Genomic DNA, 16,518 nt, shown 5'->3' with positions numbered 1-16,518 from the left:
AGAGAGAGAGAGAGGGTGTGTGTGTGTGTGCGTGTATTAATGTTACCATCAACTGCATTCTCTATGAATTTCCTACGGATTTGAGTGAAAGTACACTTCGATTAGAGTATAGTTTAATAATAATGTAACAAGAGTCAATATACGGACCTTTTCTCGTTCACGGAGGTAACATTGATAATTACAGAAGCGATCAGGAAGTTTCACTTCCTCGCGTTTATAAATGCATCAACGCGATGGCATATATTTCCTGTAAATTATAATTAAGAATTGCATGCGCAGAAAAAAAAACGCAGAACGTACAAAATCAAAGCGTGCCACTGTTTCTGGAAAAACACAATTCTTTATGTAATAAAAGTATTGTTTTTACGAAAATAGATAACGGCCACTTGCAATGTGTATGTGCGCATCTTGCACCAGTAAAGTATTTTTGTTCCTCGTGATTTATAAATGAAATAAAATTATAATATAACTGTATCACAAATCATAAGATTGTGCGATCGTGAGCGCTTCTGATAATAATAATGTTATACAATGTAAAGAGGAAATAAAAGAGATCTATATTTCCTTTCTATTCTTTTTGTGCAGTTCCGACGGTCCGTGCAAGATGTCCTACAACCGCACCACGACGACCACTTTCTGCTTCGCTGGTTGAGAGGTATGGTTCTTTGCCTCCCCCCTCCTCCTGATAACCAATTAATACTATCTAAGAAGATATGCTCCGTGACTTCGATAAATGCTATCCTGCATTATGTGTACATATCGCAGTCACGCAGTCGCATCGTGAGAAATATTCATGTGGAGACCTAATTGACGTGACGACTATTGTCTTTTGCTTGTTTCCGTACGCGTGCGTGTCTGTGTTTCGAAACGATATCTAGCAAAGTTGTTAAACTGTTTTGAAATAGAATTACGGAAACTCGAAATTATCGGCTATTATAGTTGTTTCCAGTCCTGTCCAAATAATCCTGAGAGTCACGCGAATTGTAAGATTCACCTATCACCAAATGAATGACGAAAAACGATGATGCTTTCACATCAATATTCGCATCCTTGTTTAAATATTTAATGCCTTTAACAAATTACATTAAATATTGTAGACATATAGAGCAAAACTTTTTCATCGATAATTCAAAAAATAATGATTCTCACAAATGTATCATAGAATATTATTTGCCATGCGAGTTGAATAAATTTCTATTCTTTTTCTTTTTAGCAAGAAAATGGGATCCTACCGCGGCGGAAAAAATGCTGAGGGACGTAAGTAATCGTGTAACAACATGATTTTAAGAGATATCACAATCGTAAATCTTATATTCCGACGTTCTCGTATTTATACACATATGATAGAGCGTAAAGTGCATGTGCATACTTTATATTACACATCTCCGGACGGTTGCATCGATTACGTTTTCGACCTCCGTTCCCCCAGATTAGGTTCATTATTCGCATTACATGAAACGCAAGCGAATCCAATTGAGAAAGTCTGGTGAAACACGTTCCGGATATGGTCACCGAAGCCTTTTAAATTTCTCTGCCACGTGAATTACTCGCGAGTCATTAAATATTAACGCGGCAGGCGTAAACTTAGTGAGTCGCGTCACAGCTCGCTGCATCCTGAGAATAGACTTCTTTTGTTGTCGCGCATTGAGAAATCTTTATCATTTTTGCGAGTGAGTTCCATCGATTGAAATTGAATGACAGTCGAGACAGATGTCATCTCGATCCAGCTTCCGATAGATACTCGTCCGATAGATACGTTATTTCAAAAGCATCAAAATCAAACAAAGCAAAATAGAAAAATGGAAATTCTTTTTTATAAAAATTTTTTTAAATAATAACTAGGATTTATTAATGTTGTATATATATGTTTAATAAAATTAATTCAATTTACAATTTATTAATGTCAAAACAATAATTTAACAATCTTTTCATAGATAAGTAACAACTAAATAATTCGCTAACGTCATTCCAAATAATCATAGATAATTCTGGCGTGAATAAATTAAAGAAAGTACCGTTCCGGGTTCGTATCGGATGTTAAGGATTATGATTTGCCGTCGACAGTTCCGCTTTTTTGTTCTCGAAGATGTTTTATATGAAATAGAAAGTTGTTCTCAGTACGTGCCGTTTTGCAAGTCGAAAGTAATGTGCCGATTCCTCTGCAGCACGTTCGCGAAGTCACCGTCATCCGTATTCTCATGTCGTGAAGTTTCACGATGATTGAAAACCGGGGGATTTATAATGCGGCTAAGTATCTTCCGAAGTAATTTCTTCAGAGGAAATTACCTTTTTCACTTTCTATTCCGCGTGAAACCCTGTTATTCCTGAAATCGTTACCCGTAAATCGTGAGAAATATTTCTTTTACTGTCGGCGTGACTTCGAACATCTTACACCGACTAAAGTCTCTCCAACGGCACATGTTACACCGTAACATACAAACCTACAAGCCGTATTCTTTTATATACAGACATTACATATACGGAAAAAAATAGCACGGAACAATAACATTCTTTTGAGTTTCCGTCACAAGCATTCACTGAATCAAATATGTGATATTTTTAATAATAAATTCAACAATAATAATTTTGAACTAAATTATATTAATAATATACTTTTAATACTAAATTCAAATTGTGTTTTTAACTTATTTGTGTTACGATAAGGTCTTTTGATGACACACTATTTTAATTTTATAAAATTTCTTTTTTTTAATTAACATCATCAATTTACTTAAAATATAACATAACTTTTTTCGGCTATCATTTCTTTTGAGTGAGTCAAGTGAGGCAATAATTGGCTGACTTATTTATGTTTCAATAAGCCTATTACAGTTTTTCCAGGAGAAATTTAACTTTCACAGCAATGCATAAATACGTTATTTTTTATAAAGAAAAAAAAAGATTCCACACGGAAATACTTCATGTCGTATTGTAATACGAACGTTACATTACATTTATACTGTTACATCTTTAATTTCACGCTGTTGCGCAAAAAATACGAGTGGCAGAGAAATCTCCTGATTAAATTTTAAGATTTATTGAAATCTGATGAAAATAAAAAAGACGGGCGTACACATTGTAGATGTTATCATAAAATATTACTCAAAATATCAAAGATATTAAAGATACAATCAGATTTATCGGTGCAATATAGCAATCGAAAATATATATATCAAAAACATTGATAATTTTGATTATGCATTATCTTCTGCAATAATGAAATACACAACAAACATTTACGGAAAATATTTGTTTGCAGTCGTTAAAATGGCGGAAACAATGGGATAATTTGGATAACTGGGAAATTCCCGAAGTAATGAAAACTTACCTGCCTCACGGACTAAGCGGATTCGACAAAGATGGAGCACCAGGTAAAATCTCTTTTGTAACAGGCAGTATTGTGTCTTTAAATCTGCGAGTTGTTTTAAACTTAATTGTTATTTACTAATTAATATAAGATATGACGATAAAAATAAATATCTCTTCTTCAGAAGCGCTCGTGTCTTGTTCAACGTAACAATAAATCTGACACACTTTAGAGTCTGAAACACAATATCAGTATTTTGGTAAAAAAAAAAAAAAGAACCCGGTCAAGGTGTTCATCCAACTTTCGGGAATTTACTTTTCCTTTGCAAAAGATATGTAACAGACCATGACCGCGATTTTATGCAACTTCGAAGTGTGATATCCTTTTTAAGTAATTCCTGCGATTTTTTTTCTCTTTCTTTCCCTCTCATGATAAGAAATATTATTTTCATTCGAATGTTTTCCAGTTTTTTTAACTAAAACAATTATTTTATTTTACTTAAAACTAGATTACCGAAAGCTATTAAAAATTAAATTGCATCAAAAGTTTTGTCTGATAGCGCGCAATGAGAACAATTTTTAATCACATTTTATTCCTGCATGTTCACAAATCTAAAGCCAACGAAATAAAATTATCATTTAATTGTGTCGAGTTTTTGTTATAGCATTGAATATATTGAACGTTTATTTAATATTTTTATATTATGAGTATAAAAAATAGAGAAAGTATAATAAAAAAAAGCAAAAAAGATTTTCAAACCTAAGAAAATCATGAAAATTGACTTGAGATCGGAAAAATGTGCTTATTTTTTTATTTTACATATTTTATTATGCTATATCTATCTAAAAGTTTTATGATTTCTATATAATATTCTTAATAAGATTATTCAATAAAAAACAATTCTGTAATGTTGTTTTTCATAATTAAACTTTTAATACATAAATCTCGTTACACGCGTACTTATTAGAGACGACAAAAATATTTCTTTAAATTAACCTTTAAATTTAAATCGTAAATTTTGTAGATTTATAATAGATGCATTATTTCCTTGCAAGTCAAGAGAATGTTTTATACATAGAAATATATATAAAACATTCTCTTGACTTGCAAGAAAATGATGCATGTATCTGTATATATATATATAACATTTTAAATTTACATAAATATTATATGTATAATACATATAAATGTTACATATATGTAAAATTTTAAATATATGGCTATATGTAAATGTGCACGCGCACGTGCATGTGCATGATATATATTATTTATATATATTATTTTTACAGTTGTCATAGTACCTTTTGCCGGTTTGGACATGTACGGAACATTACATGTAGTAACACAGAAGGATTTCGTTAAAACGTTGATAAAATGGTTAGACTATTATTTGAACTTAGCAAGGGAGCAAGCGAAAACGCATGGGCAAATCGCCAATCAAGTGACTGTTGTCTTTGACATGGAAGGATTTAATATTAAGCCGTATTTGTGGAAACCAGGTAAAAATATTAGGCAAATTTGGGACTCTATTCGTCGACGTAATTCTTCTTAGGGCATCTTGCCTCTTCCTTTTCTATTGTTGCCTTATCAATGCGTACCGTTGCAGCTGGCGAGCTGATCATCACTTGCATCCAAATGTACGAGGCAAACTATCCGGAAATTCTAAAGATGTGCTTTATGATCAACGGTAAGTTTAATAATATATAATAATCGTAACGTACTAGCGTGATATTTTATTGTTATTGCAAACGTTATTCCTTGCAACGAAATAAATATTCTTTGATGTATTATCTGTCTAAAAAGAAATAAAAACGGCTGCAACACGTTAGCGCGTAGATAATACATATAATATAATATTCCTTAAGTGCTTTTTGTTCTATCATAATTAGACGTTTTAGTTTCAAAACATTTTCAGCGTAACAATAATCATATATTATTTGCGCACTAATCGCATTGCGTTCTCATTGTTCTTTATTAGAATTTTTTTGTTTATAATTGAGAGTCCTCTTTTAATTTGATTGTTAAAAGCCTTTTAATTAAATTTGTTTTTAAAAAGAATTGTTTATAAAATACGAATATGAAAAATATGTTTTAACGTGTTTCATGCTATTTCATACGATTTTCCATTCAAGTCGCAGGAACTAACAATGAGTCAGCATGATAACTATATCTGTGAAAAATGCATATTCTAAATACCTACGGTTATTATAAACTTTTTTCATTATTTTTTGTCAAAATGCATATTCTAAATACCTACGGTTATTATGAACTTTTTTCATTATTTTTTGTCAAAATGCATATTCTAAATACCTATACGGTTATTATAAATTTTTTTCATTATTTTTTGTCAAAATGCATATTCTAAATACCTACGGTTATTATGAACTTTTTTCATTATTTTTTGTCAAAATATTCGAATGGTTTCTTGCCTTGAAAGTCAATCGCTATTATTTGCGATGAATGGAATGTGAATCCTCATTCATTTACTTCTTTCAAATTCTTCCTTTTTCTATATTTATTCTAGATTTTCGTTTGACAATGAGCACAACGAAAAAAAAAAAATTATTAACAAATAATGAGGAGGTAAAGAGTTAAACTCTATTGAGTTTAGATGTCGGTTGCCTAATATTTAAAATTTTTAAACCTTAGTTCTCGTCAACTGCGCGCTATTGTCGGTCTTTAAGAAAGCAATCACAATTTAAAGTTAAAATAATATCACATACCTATTAAATTGATCTTCATTCGAGGATGAAGCATCACTAAAACATTGTAAAGAACTTTTAATTGGTCGAATAAGTAAGACACTCGGATAAGATCAGAAAGCTTCAAGTTCGAATCCTGACTGAGGAAATATGTTTTGCAATAAGTTCTTTATAGTGTTTTAAGATGCTTGTAACATCGAATCATCATCGTAGCATCGTCATTGAATGAAGATATTTAATGAAGATATATGATATTATTTTAGCTTTATGCTTGTGTTTTTAAAGATCGACAGTAATCGCGCAGTTTACGATAACTGAAATTTAAAGATTTAAAAATTAAAAATATTCTTAAGCAATCAACAATCTCGGCCGAATTTAGTTCTTTTTTCTCTTATTATTTGTGTGTGTGTGTGTGTGTGTGTGTGTGTGTGTGTGTGTGTGTCAGCCAGCCTTGTTTAAAATTATTAAAAAAGATTATTGTTGTTATTGTAAAGTAAAAGATTACAGAATAATTTTTTCGAAATGATCCCTCGTGAATTTTGTTTGCAACATATTATCACTTATTTGGAAAACTTTTAGAAACGGAAAAAGAGAACTATTATGCTACTATGTAATATTATGCATTGTATATAAAATAGTATACCTATACCATTATGTATTGTATTATACTGTTACAGCCCCAAGAGTTTTTGCTTTTGCTTTCTCCGTTGTTAAAAGATTCATGGACGACTATACATTGTCGAAAATACAAATCTACAAAAGCGAACCGTTGAAGTGGCAAGAAGCAATTCTTCAACTCGTGCCGGAGGATCAACTACCCGCCCATTATGGTGGATCATTAAGAGATCCAGATGGCAATCCGAAATACACTACAAAAGTAAGCTATTTAAATTTCCTTCAGAATGCACATAGCACAGAATATCCGGTCAAATGTAAAAACTTCAATAGAACATGTAAAGTTCTACATAATAGACTTAATTGATCCCGAATGTTAAATGTTAATATATTTAAAATTAGTATCTCTTTTCAAATTTTCGTTGAAAACAAATTCTAAGATCTCGAAAAAGTCGATTTTTTATTGTCAATTCTTACATTTCGCCTGCTTCACAACATGTTTATTCGTTTTGGAATAATATTCAAATCTGATATCATATCAATTTGATTTTCTTTAAATCAAAAATATATCATGCGTACGTTTCAAAAAATAATAGTCGAAATTATTGCCAGGTCTGCCAAGGTGGTAAGATACCTAAAGAATTGTACACTAACCATAATATGGACAATAAGCCAAGCGAGGATTATACTACCGTCGTCGTTCGAAAAGGAGGGAAGTTAGAATTCGATATTTCTGCACCTGAAGTGGGTTCCATCTTAAGGTAATAAATATATTTTACAATAAATACATCAAAAGAGAAGATCCTTTTTTTCAACTCATATTCCTGTATTCAGTTGGGAATTCCGAAGCGAAGGTCACGACATCAAATTTGGGATTTTGAAAAAAGACACAACTAACGGCACAAAGACAGAAGTTATACCTATCCGGAGAGTCGCGTCCCACCAATCGGAAGAAATTGGAGTATTAACTTGCGAAACTCCGACGACTTGTAAGTCCATATCGCCCGAACAACGCTCCGCAACAACGACGTCTCATTCTATAAATTTTATTTTTTCAGATTCCGTTGTTTTCGACAATACCTACAGTATGCTGAGGAATAAGAAGGTTCATTATTCTGTACGCGTATTACCACCGGCGAGAGAAGTGGCGTCAATGATGTAATATAAAATTAATCTTTTTAGAAAATTTGGATTAACAGTTGATGACTCTTGATATTTTATATTTGTAACAGGTCAAGCTAAAATTTCGACAGAATGTCACGTTAAGAAATGTAATTGTAATAAATTTGAGGTAAACTCTTTGTAATTTATATAGATTTAATCACAGTATTTTGATTGTTTGATTGTTTGATAGATTTGACATTTCCTCGTTTGCCGTTTTCTTTCCTTATTTCTTTATTGCTCAAAAGATTATGTGGATTATTATAATAATAATTATGCGTAGAAATGCACAAAAAATAATCCTATTAGTATATATCCTATTGGTTAAATTGTAGTTTATTTGTAGTTGTGATATCTCTTTTCGAAACATGGTAACGGAAGGGGGAATGATGATTATAAAAAAGAATAGGTAATATATGTATAATACAATTGTATACGAAAATATATGTAGTTTACGTATACGCTTATAAATCAAGATATACAATATACTTTTTGTGAAAAATTCAGAAAGACAAGATGTACCTATATTACAATCGTTCAGTCATCCCCATCTGTCAGTAACATTTCGATAAGTTCAGGATCCAGCAATTGATCACCCTCTAAACGTTTCTGAGTCCCCCATCTAGCTAGAGTCGGCAAGACTTTCAACTTGCTATGAACATTTGTTCTGAACGGACAATTCGGATCTTTCCAGCTAGGAAAGCGTATAAAAGCATAAGATTTGGAAGTTTTCTCTTTTATGTAATCGCTCGTTTGCTACGACACAACTAAAAAAGTACAAAGTTTTTAGAAAATAAATTTTAACGATTTGAAACATTAGAATTTTGTAATATTCATTTTAAATACGATTTTGACATAATAATTGATTGTAAACGAATAAATGTGCCTTTTAAAGTGCGTTCTTTTTTTTTTTCTTTACATTTCCGTTCTATTTTGAAGAGCAACTAAAAAAAATGACAATTTTTTAGCTATGTCATTGTTGCAACAAATGAGCGATATGTTATACATGTTACACATTATTAAATAACAATTATTACATAATACTTATAATTTATATAAAAATAACAGTTGTAGAAGTTATGAAACATTTTATATACTTACAATGGCCTGTCACCGACCTCCACTATCACTAATAGTATGGTCTCTACTTTAGATATTGCTTTGAAACCATTTTCGATATATGGCTCAGCTGAAAAAAAAAACGAGGTAATGCTTAGTAAGCAGCACCGATATAAACTTAAAATACAATTGTAACACATATTTATGCTTCATTTTCCCCTGCATTATACATATATGATACATAAATTATTTTAGATAATTATAAAAAATTATTTACTCAAATCTAATGAACCCAAGATATCTCAAACCTATCTCTCTCAAATATATAATCTCATAGTTATAGCTTGATAAGAACTTCCTAGTAATATCTAATCAATACAAAAATCAATATAGAACTCGACCTAAGTTTTTCAATGCAATGCTAAGGAAACAGATATTTTATGCTACAAACGTCTCTTATCATTGGTCATATCATTTCCTGCTATTATCAATATTTCAAAATCTGAACATCATTGATATTCAGTCGAATTCTAGAATGCGCAGCGGTCAATGGAGCGAATATATCATTTAAATAATTATGAAATATAAAATAAATCCCTTTGGAAAATTTATCCTGACAGTTGATATAGTTTTTGATATTTTATATTTGGTATTTTAAATTCCGATCGGCTTTGACAATTTATATTGTTATATTCTACTACAGCAGATCCTGTTATATATTTTTACTATATTATTCTCCCAAGTGCCTACGTAATACGGCATTTTACGTCAATCGTTAATAATTACTGACGCAAAATACTATACAGATGTTGCAAAATCCGATTAACGATGACGTATACGAACGTAGTCCGAGTGACGTCACGTAGTGACGTCTCTATTACTCGTGGGCACGGTTTCGATACAGGTGTAATGTCAGAAAATCTATATAGTTTACGTCACGTGCACACACTATAGATCTTCAGCGTGCACATCGTCGGGGAACACGGCCAAAGTTCACAGCGGGCACTTTGCAAAATTTTTCACTTATCCGAGAGACGAAACACATATCGTTTTACCATCCAGGTTACGAGACAGTAAAATATTCTGCTCGAATTCTGCAGTTAATCTACCCGTACCACATTGCATACCGCTGGCAGATTCTGTAATATGTATTTTTGTCGGCGTTCCGCCGACGACATTCACGCACTTTGCAAAATTCGTCTGTCCGACGGACTTGGCTCTCCGAGGAGATGAGAATTCTTTTTTCTGGGGGAGGGGGAGAGGGCGGATTTTGCAGTAAACACAACAATCCGAAGGAGACAAGACTCGAAGAGTTTATAGGTTATGTCGAGACGGAAAAAAGAAAATAGTATATTCACCTTCCACGCAGTCCGGGCACCAACTCTCGCCGGTGTCCGGCAGCTTCGTGCCGGTGTACAGCACGTATATCCGATCGTACGTATTTCCATATCGCGTGCGGCTCTCGTCGGTAAACTTGAGAAACTCCTCGTATCCCCGCACGTACTGGCGCTCGACCATTTTTGGCGAATTCGGACTCCTCGGCAGTTCGCGGGACTATACCTATATTACGAGGGACGTACGGCAAACGTATGAAATTCTATCGCCTGTAGGAGGTAACCCGCCTACGTTATCTCCCGCATTTATCTGAGACGTGTAACAATATATGCACCATCATCGCGCAATCATAACGTTCAGCGCGATAACGACTACCTGCACCTCGATAATCATCGAATTGTACGAATCCGTTGTATAACCAATTATCTCGCCCTTGTTGAGCAATATACGGATTTCCCGCTCGGATTCCCGACGATGCGATCGCGATTTCGCAAAGTTGCACAATTCGCGGAGCGCGCGCGGCGCGATCTATATACAATGCCTCGCGGCGCGCGTGGCGGCCGCGACACACGGGGATCTTTATTCGAGCGTATGATGACGCATTTGCGTTCGGAGAATTTGATACCCACAGCTCTCGGAAACAAAGGGTGTGGGAAGTGAGGCTCGAAATCGCCTGAACAAAGATCTCGTGATGAAAGATCGACAGGCATATATTCATTGTTGAGCGACGAGAGTTGATATACTGTTGACGAATGCTTATCGCAAGGTGTTCTTTGGTCATTTTTCTTAGAATTCTTCATATGACTTTTCGGAATTTCTTATAATTTATAACTTGTGAAGTATTAAAAAATTTTTATAAATTGATCACAATCTTATAACTTTTTGGAAAATTTCTTCGATTTTTGTCTATAAATTGGAACACTTTTTGGAAAGTGCTATCGTTCTTTTTTAAAAAAGTCTTTCTAGAATTTTTATATACATAATATGTGTAAATTTGAAAATATTCTGGGATTTTTTGATTTTCGAAGAAAACTTTAAATGATCTAAAAAAAAAAATTTTTAATATTTTTCAGAAATCTTTATAAATGTAAAATATAAAAGTTTTAGTAAAATTCTTAAAAATTCTGTGAAAATCTTTTCCACCAGGGTTGTCTCTTAACGCTTTCAATTCATCGTGCACGCTTTAACGTAATGATAAATTTGTAAAATTTACGACGTGAACACCCTCACGATTAAGATTATAAAACCTGCAAGAATATATAAGTCTCTTGTTAAAAGCAAATTCAACGAAGTTTTCACTTTTTGTCTATTTATCACGAAGAGAAAAGGTCTTCAGACAATGTCATCCATTTCAATGCTTTTCCTGAGAAAAACGTAACATTCTCAGTTAATTCACTAGAAATCGATTTTCTTGCGTATGCCAGTGGTCTCAAACGTTCGAGAATGATTCAAATCCGCCGCGTGAGCGAGTGGCGGGAGCGGCGACGCGCGACGCGATTGGCTCGCGAGCCCGCATTCCCTCGCGAGTCGCGGCGGCGGTCGGCGGCGTGGTCGGTGGTGTTGCGACAGGAGGTGTACGGTCCGTTCCACGAATCGAGTGCCACGGCCACCCGTCACTCCGCGATCGAGTCTTGAGCGCGTCGTACGGTCGTCGGCGGGTCCTCGCGCACCCCGCTCGTACCTGCTGCTGGGCGGCCTGCTGCTGCTGGTTCGCGTGTACGGCGTGTCGTCGCCGTCGGATTCCTCGACGCGTTGACGTCGCGCGCGCGCGACACGAGGGTGATCGTCGGCTTGCGTCTGACTTGCCCACTCCCAGCCAGCTCTCGTGTGCACAAGTACGTCCTCGCGAGTGTTACAAGCGACGCGACCAGCGCGATGTCGGCGATCTTCGACATCGAGCTGCAGGACGCAGGGCTGCCGCGCAGGGACGAGTCGGAGGACGACGACGTCCTCGAGATCGACGCGGTAATTAAGACTTCCCCCCGAGGACTCCGAAAGCGTCCTCTCCCCTCCTCATCCCCCCGTCGTCGACGACGGGAATCCCGATACACCGTCGCGTCGCGGCCGCCCGCCGCGACAGCGACACGTGTACCTACGTCGCTCTAACGCCGCATCTGTTTTCCTTTTCGCAGGAGGAATGCGTCATGCTGAACGAGACCGAGATCGTAAAGTGAGTAAAAGGCCCGTTCCCCGCTCGCACCGCGCGCGCGTACGTTTACACGCGGTCGCCCGCGCGGGCCCTCTTGACATGGACACACCAGCTGTCCTTCTGGCTGAGAACGAATTTGTTAATTTGTTCCCCTAATCCGCTTCCAGCTCGTCGGACGTGGTGGAGACGGTGGCGTTATCGGAGCACAATGTCAATCGCACGTGCGAGAAGGTCGGGCCGCAGGACTTCGAGTTGTGTAAGGTTATCGGGAAGGGCGGCTACGGCAAGGTGTTCCAGGTCCGCAAAATAACGGGAAACGACACCGGCACACTCTTCGCTATGAAGGTACAACGAAATCCTCGTATAACGCATTAATTACGCAACCGTGATTATTTATCTCAAAACGTGTTTTTCAAATAAGTAGTGTGTAAAAGATGCTTTTGAGAGAGAGAGAGAGAGAGAGAGGATGAATTCGAAATTTAAGAATGTTATATCTGTTTTTATTACTTACTAATAACATGCAAAAAAATTGTGTGCGATGCTTTGCATTTCATGTTTTTCTTGGTCAGCAAGCATTTTGCGAAACAAAAAGTTTACCTGGGATTATTATAATTATATCGTTATTTGCTGGAAATTTTATTTCAATCATTGCAGATTGAACGTAATTAATTTTTGCGGTTTTATCTCTAGAAGCGGTAGCGTTAAGCTGTAAATTCTCTAATCAATATCTATTTTTATATTATCCTCTGCGCTGACCAGCGTTTTTATCTGTAACTCTTTTTCTGAGTTCACATTCAGAATATTCTTTTATACCGTTCGAAACAGGTATTGCGCAAGGCTCTGATTGTAAGAAATCAGAAGGATACCGCTCACACCAGAGCTGAAAGGAATATTTTGGAATCCATAAAGGTTTGTGTATACTTATTTATGTATATTAAAAAGATTGTTCTATTCAGAATTCAAATTAGTGGAATTCAAATTCCATATACGTGTATAATCTTTTAGCACGTATGAAAAAGATACTTGTAATTTCCGATAGTTTTTAAACATACTTCAATAAAAGCTAACGTTCTATCTTTTTTTTATATCTATCAATATTTTGTGCAAAATATTAATTCATCTGTTTTTATGCTTGCAGCATCCTTTCATCGTAGATCTCAAGTACGCTTTCCAAACTGATCATAAGTTATATCTGATATTGGAATATATGTGCGGCGGTGAGTTGTTTCATCACTTAAATGACGAAGGAATTTTTTTGGAAGAGACTGCACGGTGAGTGGAATCATGAAAACATCTTCAATTTTTATTTTCCGAAAATTTTTCGCTGTGACCAGCGTCTTATATCATATGTTATTTGTCTTGCAGTTTTTACTTATGCGAAATTACATTGGCTCTGCAACATCTTCACTTGCAAGGAATTATATACAGGTATGGTTTTTTTCTGATAAATTCTTTATACCTGCATTAAGAATTAAAATATAATTTAAATTTGCAGTAATTGATGTGTATATTAAACATTTTATTCATACGCAGCAATTGAATTAATAATGTTTGTAATGAACTGTTTCAGAGACTTGAAACCAGAAAACATTCTATTGGACGTAGATGGACACATTAAGTTGACTGATTTTGGATTGTGTAAAGAGCACATACAGGAGGGTGCTCTTACGCATACATTTTGCGGGACTATCGAATACATGTAAATATCGTAGAAAGTTAATGATGGATGGATGGATTTAGACATTTTACAATTTTAATTATGTTTCTATTGTTGTATTTTATTTTATTCAAGGGCACCTGAGATTTTGACGAGAAGTGGACATGGTAAAGCAGTAGATTGGTGGAGTTTGGGAAGTTTGACATACGACATGCTTACAGGATCTGTATGTATTGCCGTTTCGCATAAACTTAAAGCGAAAGGATGTGCATATTAATTTATGTCACTGTTTGCTAAATTTTTAGCCACCATTTAGCTCAAACAGTAGGAAGAAAACTATTGAGAAGATTCTACGTGGCAAACTATTTTTCCCAACATATTTAACGGCCGACGCTAAAGATCTTATTCGGAAATTATTGAAGGTTTGTGTTCAGAAATTAATCGCTGTAAACATATACTTTTCTTAATAGCGATGCTATTTTGAAAAGAATTATCTTGGTAATATTATTTATTGAAAGTATAATTTTCTTCTGTACAGAGACAAGTTGGGCAAAGATTGGGATCTGCTCAGTCCGATGGTGACGAAGTGAAGGTACACAAATTCTTCAGACATATCAATTGGAACGACGTTATATCTCGACAGTTAAAACCTCCCTTTAGACCAAAATTGTCCAGCGAAGAGGATGTATCGCAGTTTGATAAGAAATTTACTACTTCAGCACCAATAGATTCCCCAGTAGACTACACTTTAAGCGAATCAGCTGACGGACTGTTCCAGGTGAGTTTTCTTCTTTTTTTTATATGTCCAACAATACGTCTCTGGTTGTACTTCTTAATAATGTGAAACGTTTCTTCAGGGATTTACATATGTAGCACCGAGCATAATGGAGGATGTGTTCCTTCAACAACCGTATCTAGGTACCATGTCGCCACCGCAAGTAACAAAAGCCAGAAGTCCCCGCAAGGCAACGCGTGGTTTCTCACCTCGGACGACGCATCTTCATTTCCACAATACCCATTTACCAAATCACACGTAAGAATATAAAAGTTACAAATTCTTATTTTCAAAATATATATATTTTTTTATTAGCGTACGATTATAAAATTATCGAATTAAAAACAGTATGGACGATAATTTTCTAGGTATAACGTAGTTGGCCATAGCAACGTGGAGGATGCAGAAATGATTGAACTAGGCTAACCATTACTGTTAGATTAGTAGATAGCATTTTTGTCTAACTGCTGGATATTCATGATCCTCAGGGAAGGGTTTTATAATTTAGAGGGGGTTAGTTAGGGACAAAGAAATGGATGCGGTATCCATTATCACATTGGATGTCCAGCAGTTACATATATTTAGCAAATCTTTTTTTATATTCATATATCTCGCGTATGAAAATATCAATTGATAGATTATGATTTAACAGCGACGCAGCAGGTATTTGGTAGCGCTTACAGTAGTTACACTTTGAATGTGAATAGATTAAATGATAATCCACAAGAAAGTACATTGTTTCTCAATCCAGTTTACTACAGTTTACTTCAATTAGCTACAGATTTGTTAAAAAATATATTTTTTACATTTTGAATTTTATTCACGCATGAATTTTTATAAATATCCGTAATATATTAACTGCAGCAATCGTGTATTATTTGTATACAATATATAACAAGATCGTAATTTGTACTATGGTGTAACTAAAGGGTAAGCTTTTAAAATTTTGGGAATGCTTGAATCTTGAAGAAACTGTATATTAATAGAAGCTAAAAACATGTTCTCTCTTGATAATATTTTTACATCTAAAGATTTATACATATACGTCTGTAATAATATAAGCTCATTTTATATCCGGGAAATCTATCAATATTTATACTGATTACCGTTAATTATTTTTTTAATGGAAAAAGTCTCGAGAAATGCTACCACAACCGCTCCGCCGCTCAAAAAAAGTTCGTTCCATATATACCGTATACATTGTTAGGAGAAAATATTTTCAGCAGTAATAACGTTTCCATGGCAATAATGTAAAAAAAATAGCTTGCCTAAGTAATAACTGTAGGGATGGAGTATATAACACTACAACGGAATTGCATTTATAACAATGAAAGTTCCTATACATTGCAAATTCAATTACACAACATAGTTTATATTCTCCGTGAACGAAAGAACATTTTTTGTTGTTGTTAAATAGTCATGTGCGTATATCAATGTCTTAGAATGAGAATGGCCATTGTCGTTTTGTAACTCGGAAAACGGAAGACATGAAATATTTATTATAATTGCAAATGCGGACCTACATCCAGGGTACACTTTTAGCTCCAGGTCACACCAGGTTGTTCTTATTGTGAGGCATTGATGTTAGATCTATTGAGAAGGGATGACTGCCTACGTAGTTCAGTTTTATATTTGAACGAGTAAGCCTATTTTTGAGAGATGGCTACGCTTTTTAACCGGTACCGTTGTATAGTTTACCATACCATTACGTTCGTATTATTAAAACGATAAACCGCAGCTCTTTGAGGTACAAATCCG

General features: G+C 34.8%; 3 protein-coding genes and 1 long non-coding RNA gene across 10 annotated transcripts in view; 2 read left to right on the top strand and 2 right to left on the bottom strand.

The window, feature by feature from the left end:
- LOC105456404 (SEC14-like protein 2) overlaps nucleotides 1-8,287 on the top strand; it is a 20,426-nt gene extending 12,139 nt beyond the window's left edge. For all 6 annotated transcript variants that reach the window (XM_011700395.1, XM_011700393.1, XM_011700392.1 and 3 more), the window contains 9 exons: nucleotides 586-655; nucleotides 1,214-1,257; nucleotides 3,260-3,371; nucleotides 4,597-4,806; nucleotides 4,914-4,994; nucleotides 6,687-6,886; nucleotides 7,237-7,385; nucleotides 7,459-7,613; nucleotides 7,683-8,287. In XM_011700395.1, the coding sequence (XP_011698697.1) occupies nucleotides 586-655; nucleotides 1,214-1,257; nucleotides 3,260-3,371; nucleotides 4,597-4,806; nucleotides 4,914-4,994; nucleotides 6,687-6,886; nucleotides 7,237-7,385; nucleotides 7,459-7,613; nucleotides 7,683-7,786 (1,125 nt within the window). In that variant the 3' untranslated portion in view covers nucleotides 7,787-8,287. The remainder of the gene's footprint in view (nucleotides 1-585; nucleotides 656-1,213; nucleotides 1,258-3,259; nucleotides 3,372-4,596; nucleotides 4,807-4,913; nucleotides 4,995-6,686; nucleotides 6,887-7,236; nucleotides 7,386-7,458; nucleotides 7,614-7,682) is intronic.
- Nucleotides 4,218-4,453, bottom strand: LOC105456403. The gene is made up of 2 exons (XR_975248.1): nucleotides 4,424-4,453; nucleotides 4,218-4,372 (listed from the first exon to the last, which is right to left on the bottom strand). It is a non-coding gene; the product is annotated as an uncharacterized LOC105456403 (long non-coding RNA).
- LOC105456405 (thioredoxin domain-containing protein 17-like) lies at nucleotides 7,578-10,728 on the bottom strand. 2 transcript variants are annotated; one of them, XM_011700399.1, is made up of 4 exons: nucleotides 10,203-10,728; nucleotides 8,887-8,974; nucleotides 8,308-8,479; nucleotides 7,578-7,661 (listed from the first exon to the last, which is right to left on the bottom strand). In XM_011700399.1, exons 1-3 carry the CDS (start codon nucleotides 10,360-10,362, stop codon nucleotides 8,323-8,325), a joined length of 405 nt encoding a protein of 134 aa, XP_011698701.1. In that variant the 5' UTR covers nucleotides 10,363-10,728; the 3' UTR covers nucleotides 7,578-7,661; nucleotides 8,308-8,322. The 2 variants fall into 2 exon arrangements, with proteins under 2 accessions (XP_011698701.1, XP_011698699.1); XM_011700397.1 differs by lacking the exon at nucleotides 7,578-7,661 and having other exon boundaries at nucleotides 8,218-8,479; nucleotides 10,203-10,727.
- Nucleotides 10,729-11,800: 1,072 nt separating this feature from the next.
- Nucleotides 11,801-15,800, top strand: LOC105456402 (ribosomal protein S6 kinase beta-2-like). The gene is made up of 12 exons (XM_011700390.1): nucleotides 11,801-12,144; nucleotides 12,312-12,349; nucleotides 12,496-12,673; nucleotides 13,154-13,237; nucleotides 13,467-13,600; nucleotides 13,694-13,756; nucleotides 13,899-14,027; nucleotides 14,121-14,211; nucleotides 14,291-14,407; nucleotides 14,524-14,763; nucleotides 14,843-15,018; nucleotides 15,129-15,800. The coding sequence occupies exons 1-12, from the start codon at nucleotides 12,055-12,057 to the stop codon at nucleotides 15,184-15,186; spliced, it is 1,398 nt and encodes a 465-aa protein (XP_011698692.1). The 5' UTR covers nucleotides 11,801-12,054; the 3' UTR covers nucleotides 15,187-15,800.
- Nucleotides 15,801-16,518: the final 718 nt, after the last annotated feature.

The sequence above is a fragment of the Wasmannia auropunctata genome, unplaced genomic scaffold, assembly GCF_000956235.1.
Source record: "Wasmannia auropunctata unplaced genomic scaffold, wasmannia.A_1.0 LD335690.1, whole genome shotgun sequence".
In the NCBI taxonomy this organism is placed as follows: domain Eukaryota; kingdom Metazoa; phylum Arthropoda; class Insecta; order Hymenoptera; family Formicidae; genus Wasmannia; species Wasmannia auropunctata.
The sequence above is the reverse complement of the archived record's forward strand: the minus strand, read 5'-3'. Positions and strand labels throughout refer to the sequence as shown.

Excerpts from the sequence above, each read along its gene's own strand:
- LOC105456405 (XM_011700399.1), bottom strand. The coding sequence starts at position 10,362 with ATGGTCGAGCGCCAGTACGTGCGGGGATACGAGGAGTTTCTCAAGTTT. Across the intron at positions 8,975-10,202 it reads GTGCCCGGACTGCGTGGAAG|CTGAGCCATATATCGAAAAT; the intron begins GTGAATATACTA and ends TTTTTTTTTCAG. Across the intron at positions 8,480-8,886 it reads GAGGTCGGTGACAGGCCATT|CTGGAAAGATCCGAATTGTC; the intron begins GTAAGTATATAA and ends ACGCTTTCCTAG.
- LOC105456402 (XM_011700390.1), top strand. The coding sequence starts at position 12,055 with ATGTCGGCGATCTTCGACATCGAGCTGCAGGACGCAGGGCTGCCGCGC. Across the intron at positions 14,408-14,523 it reads TTATTCGGAAATTATTGAAG|AGACAAGTTGGGCAAAGATT; the intron begins GTTTGTGTTCAG and ends TCTTCTGTACAG. Across the intron at positions 14,764-14,842 it reads CAGCTGACGGACTGTTCCAG|GGATTTACATATGTAGCACC; the intron begins GTGAGTTTTCTT and ends ACGTTTCTTCAG.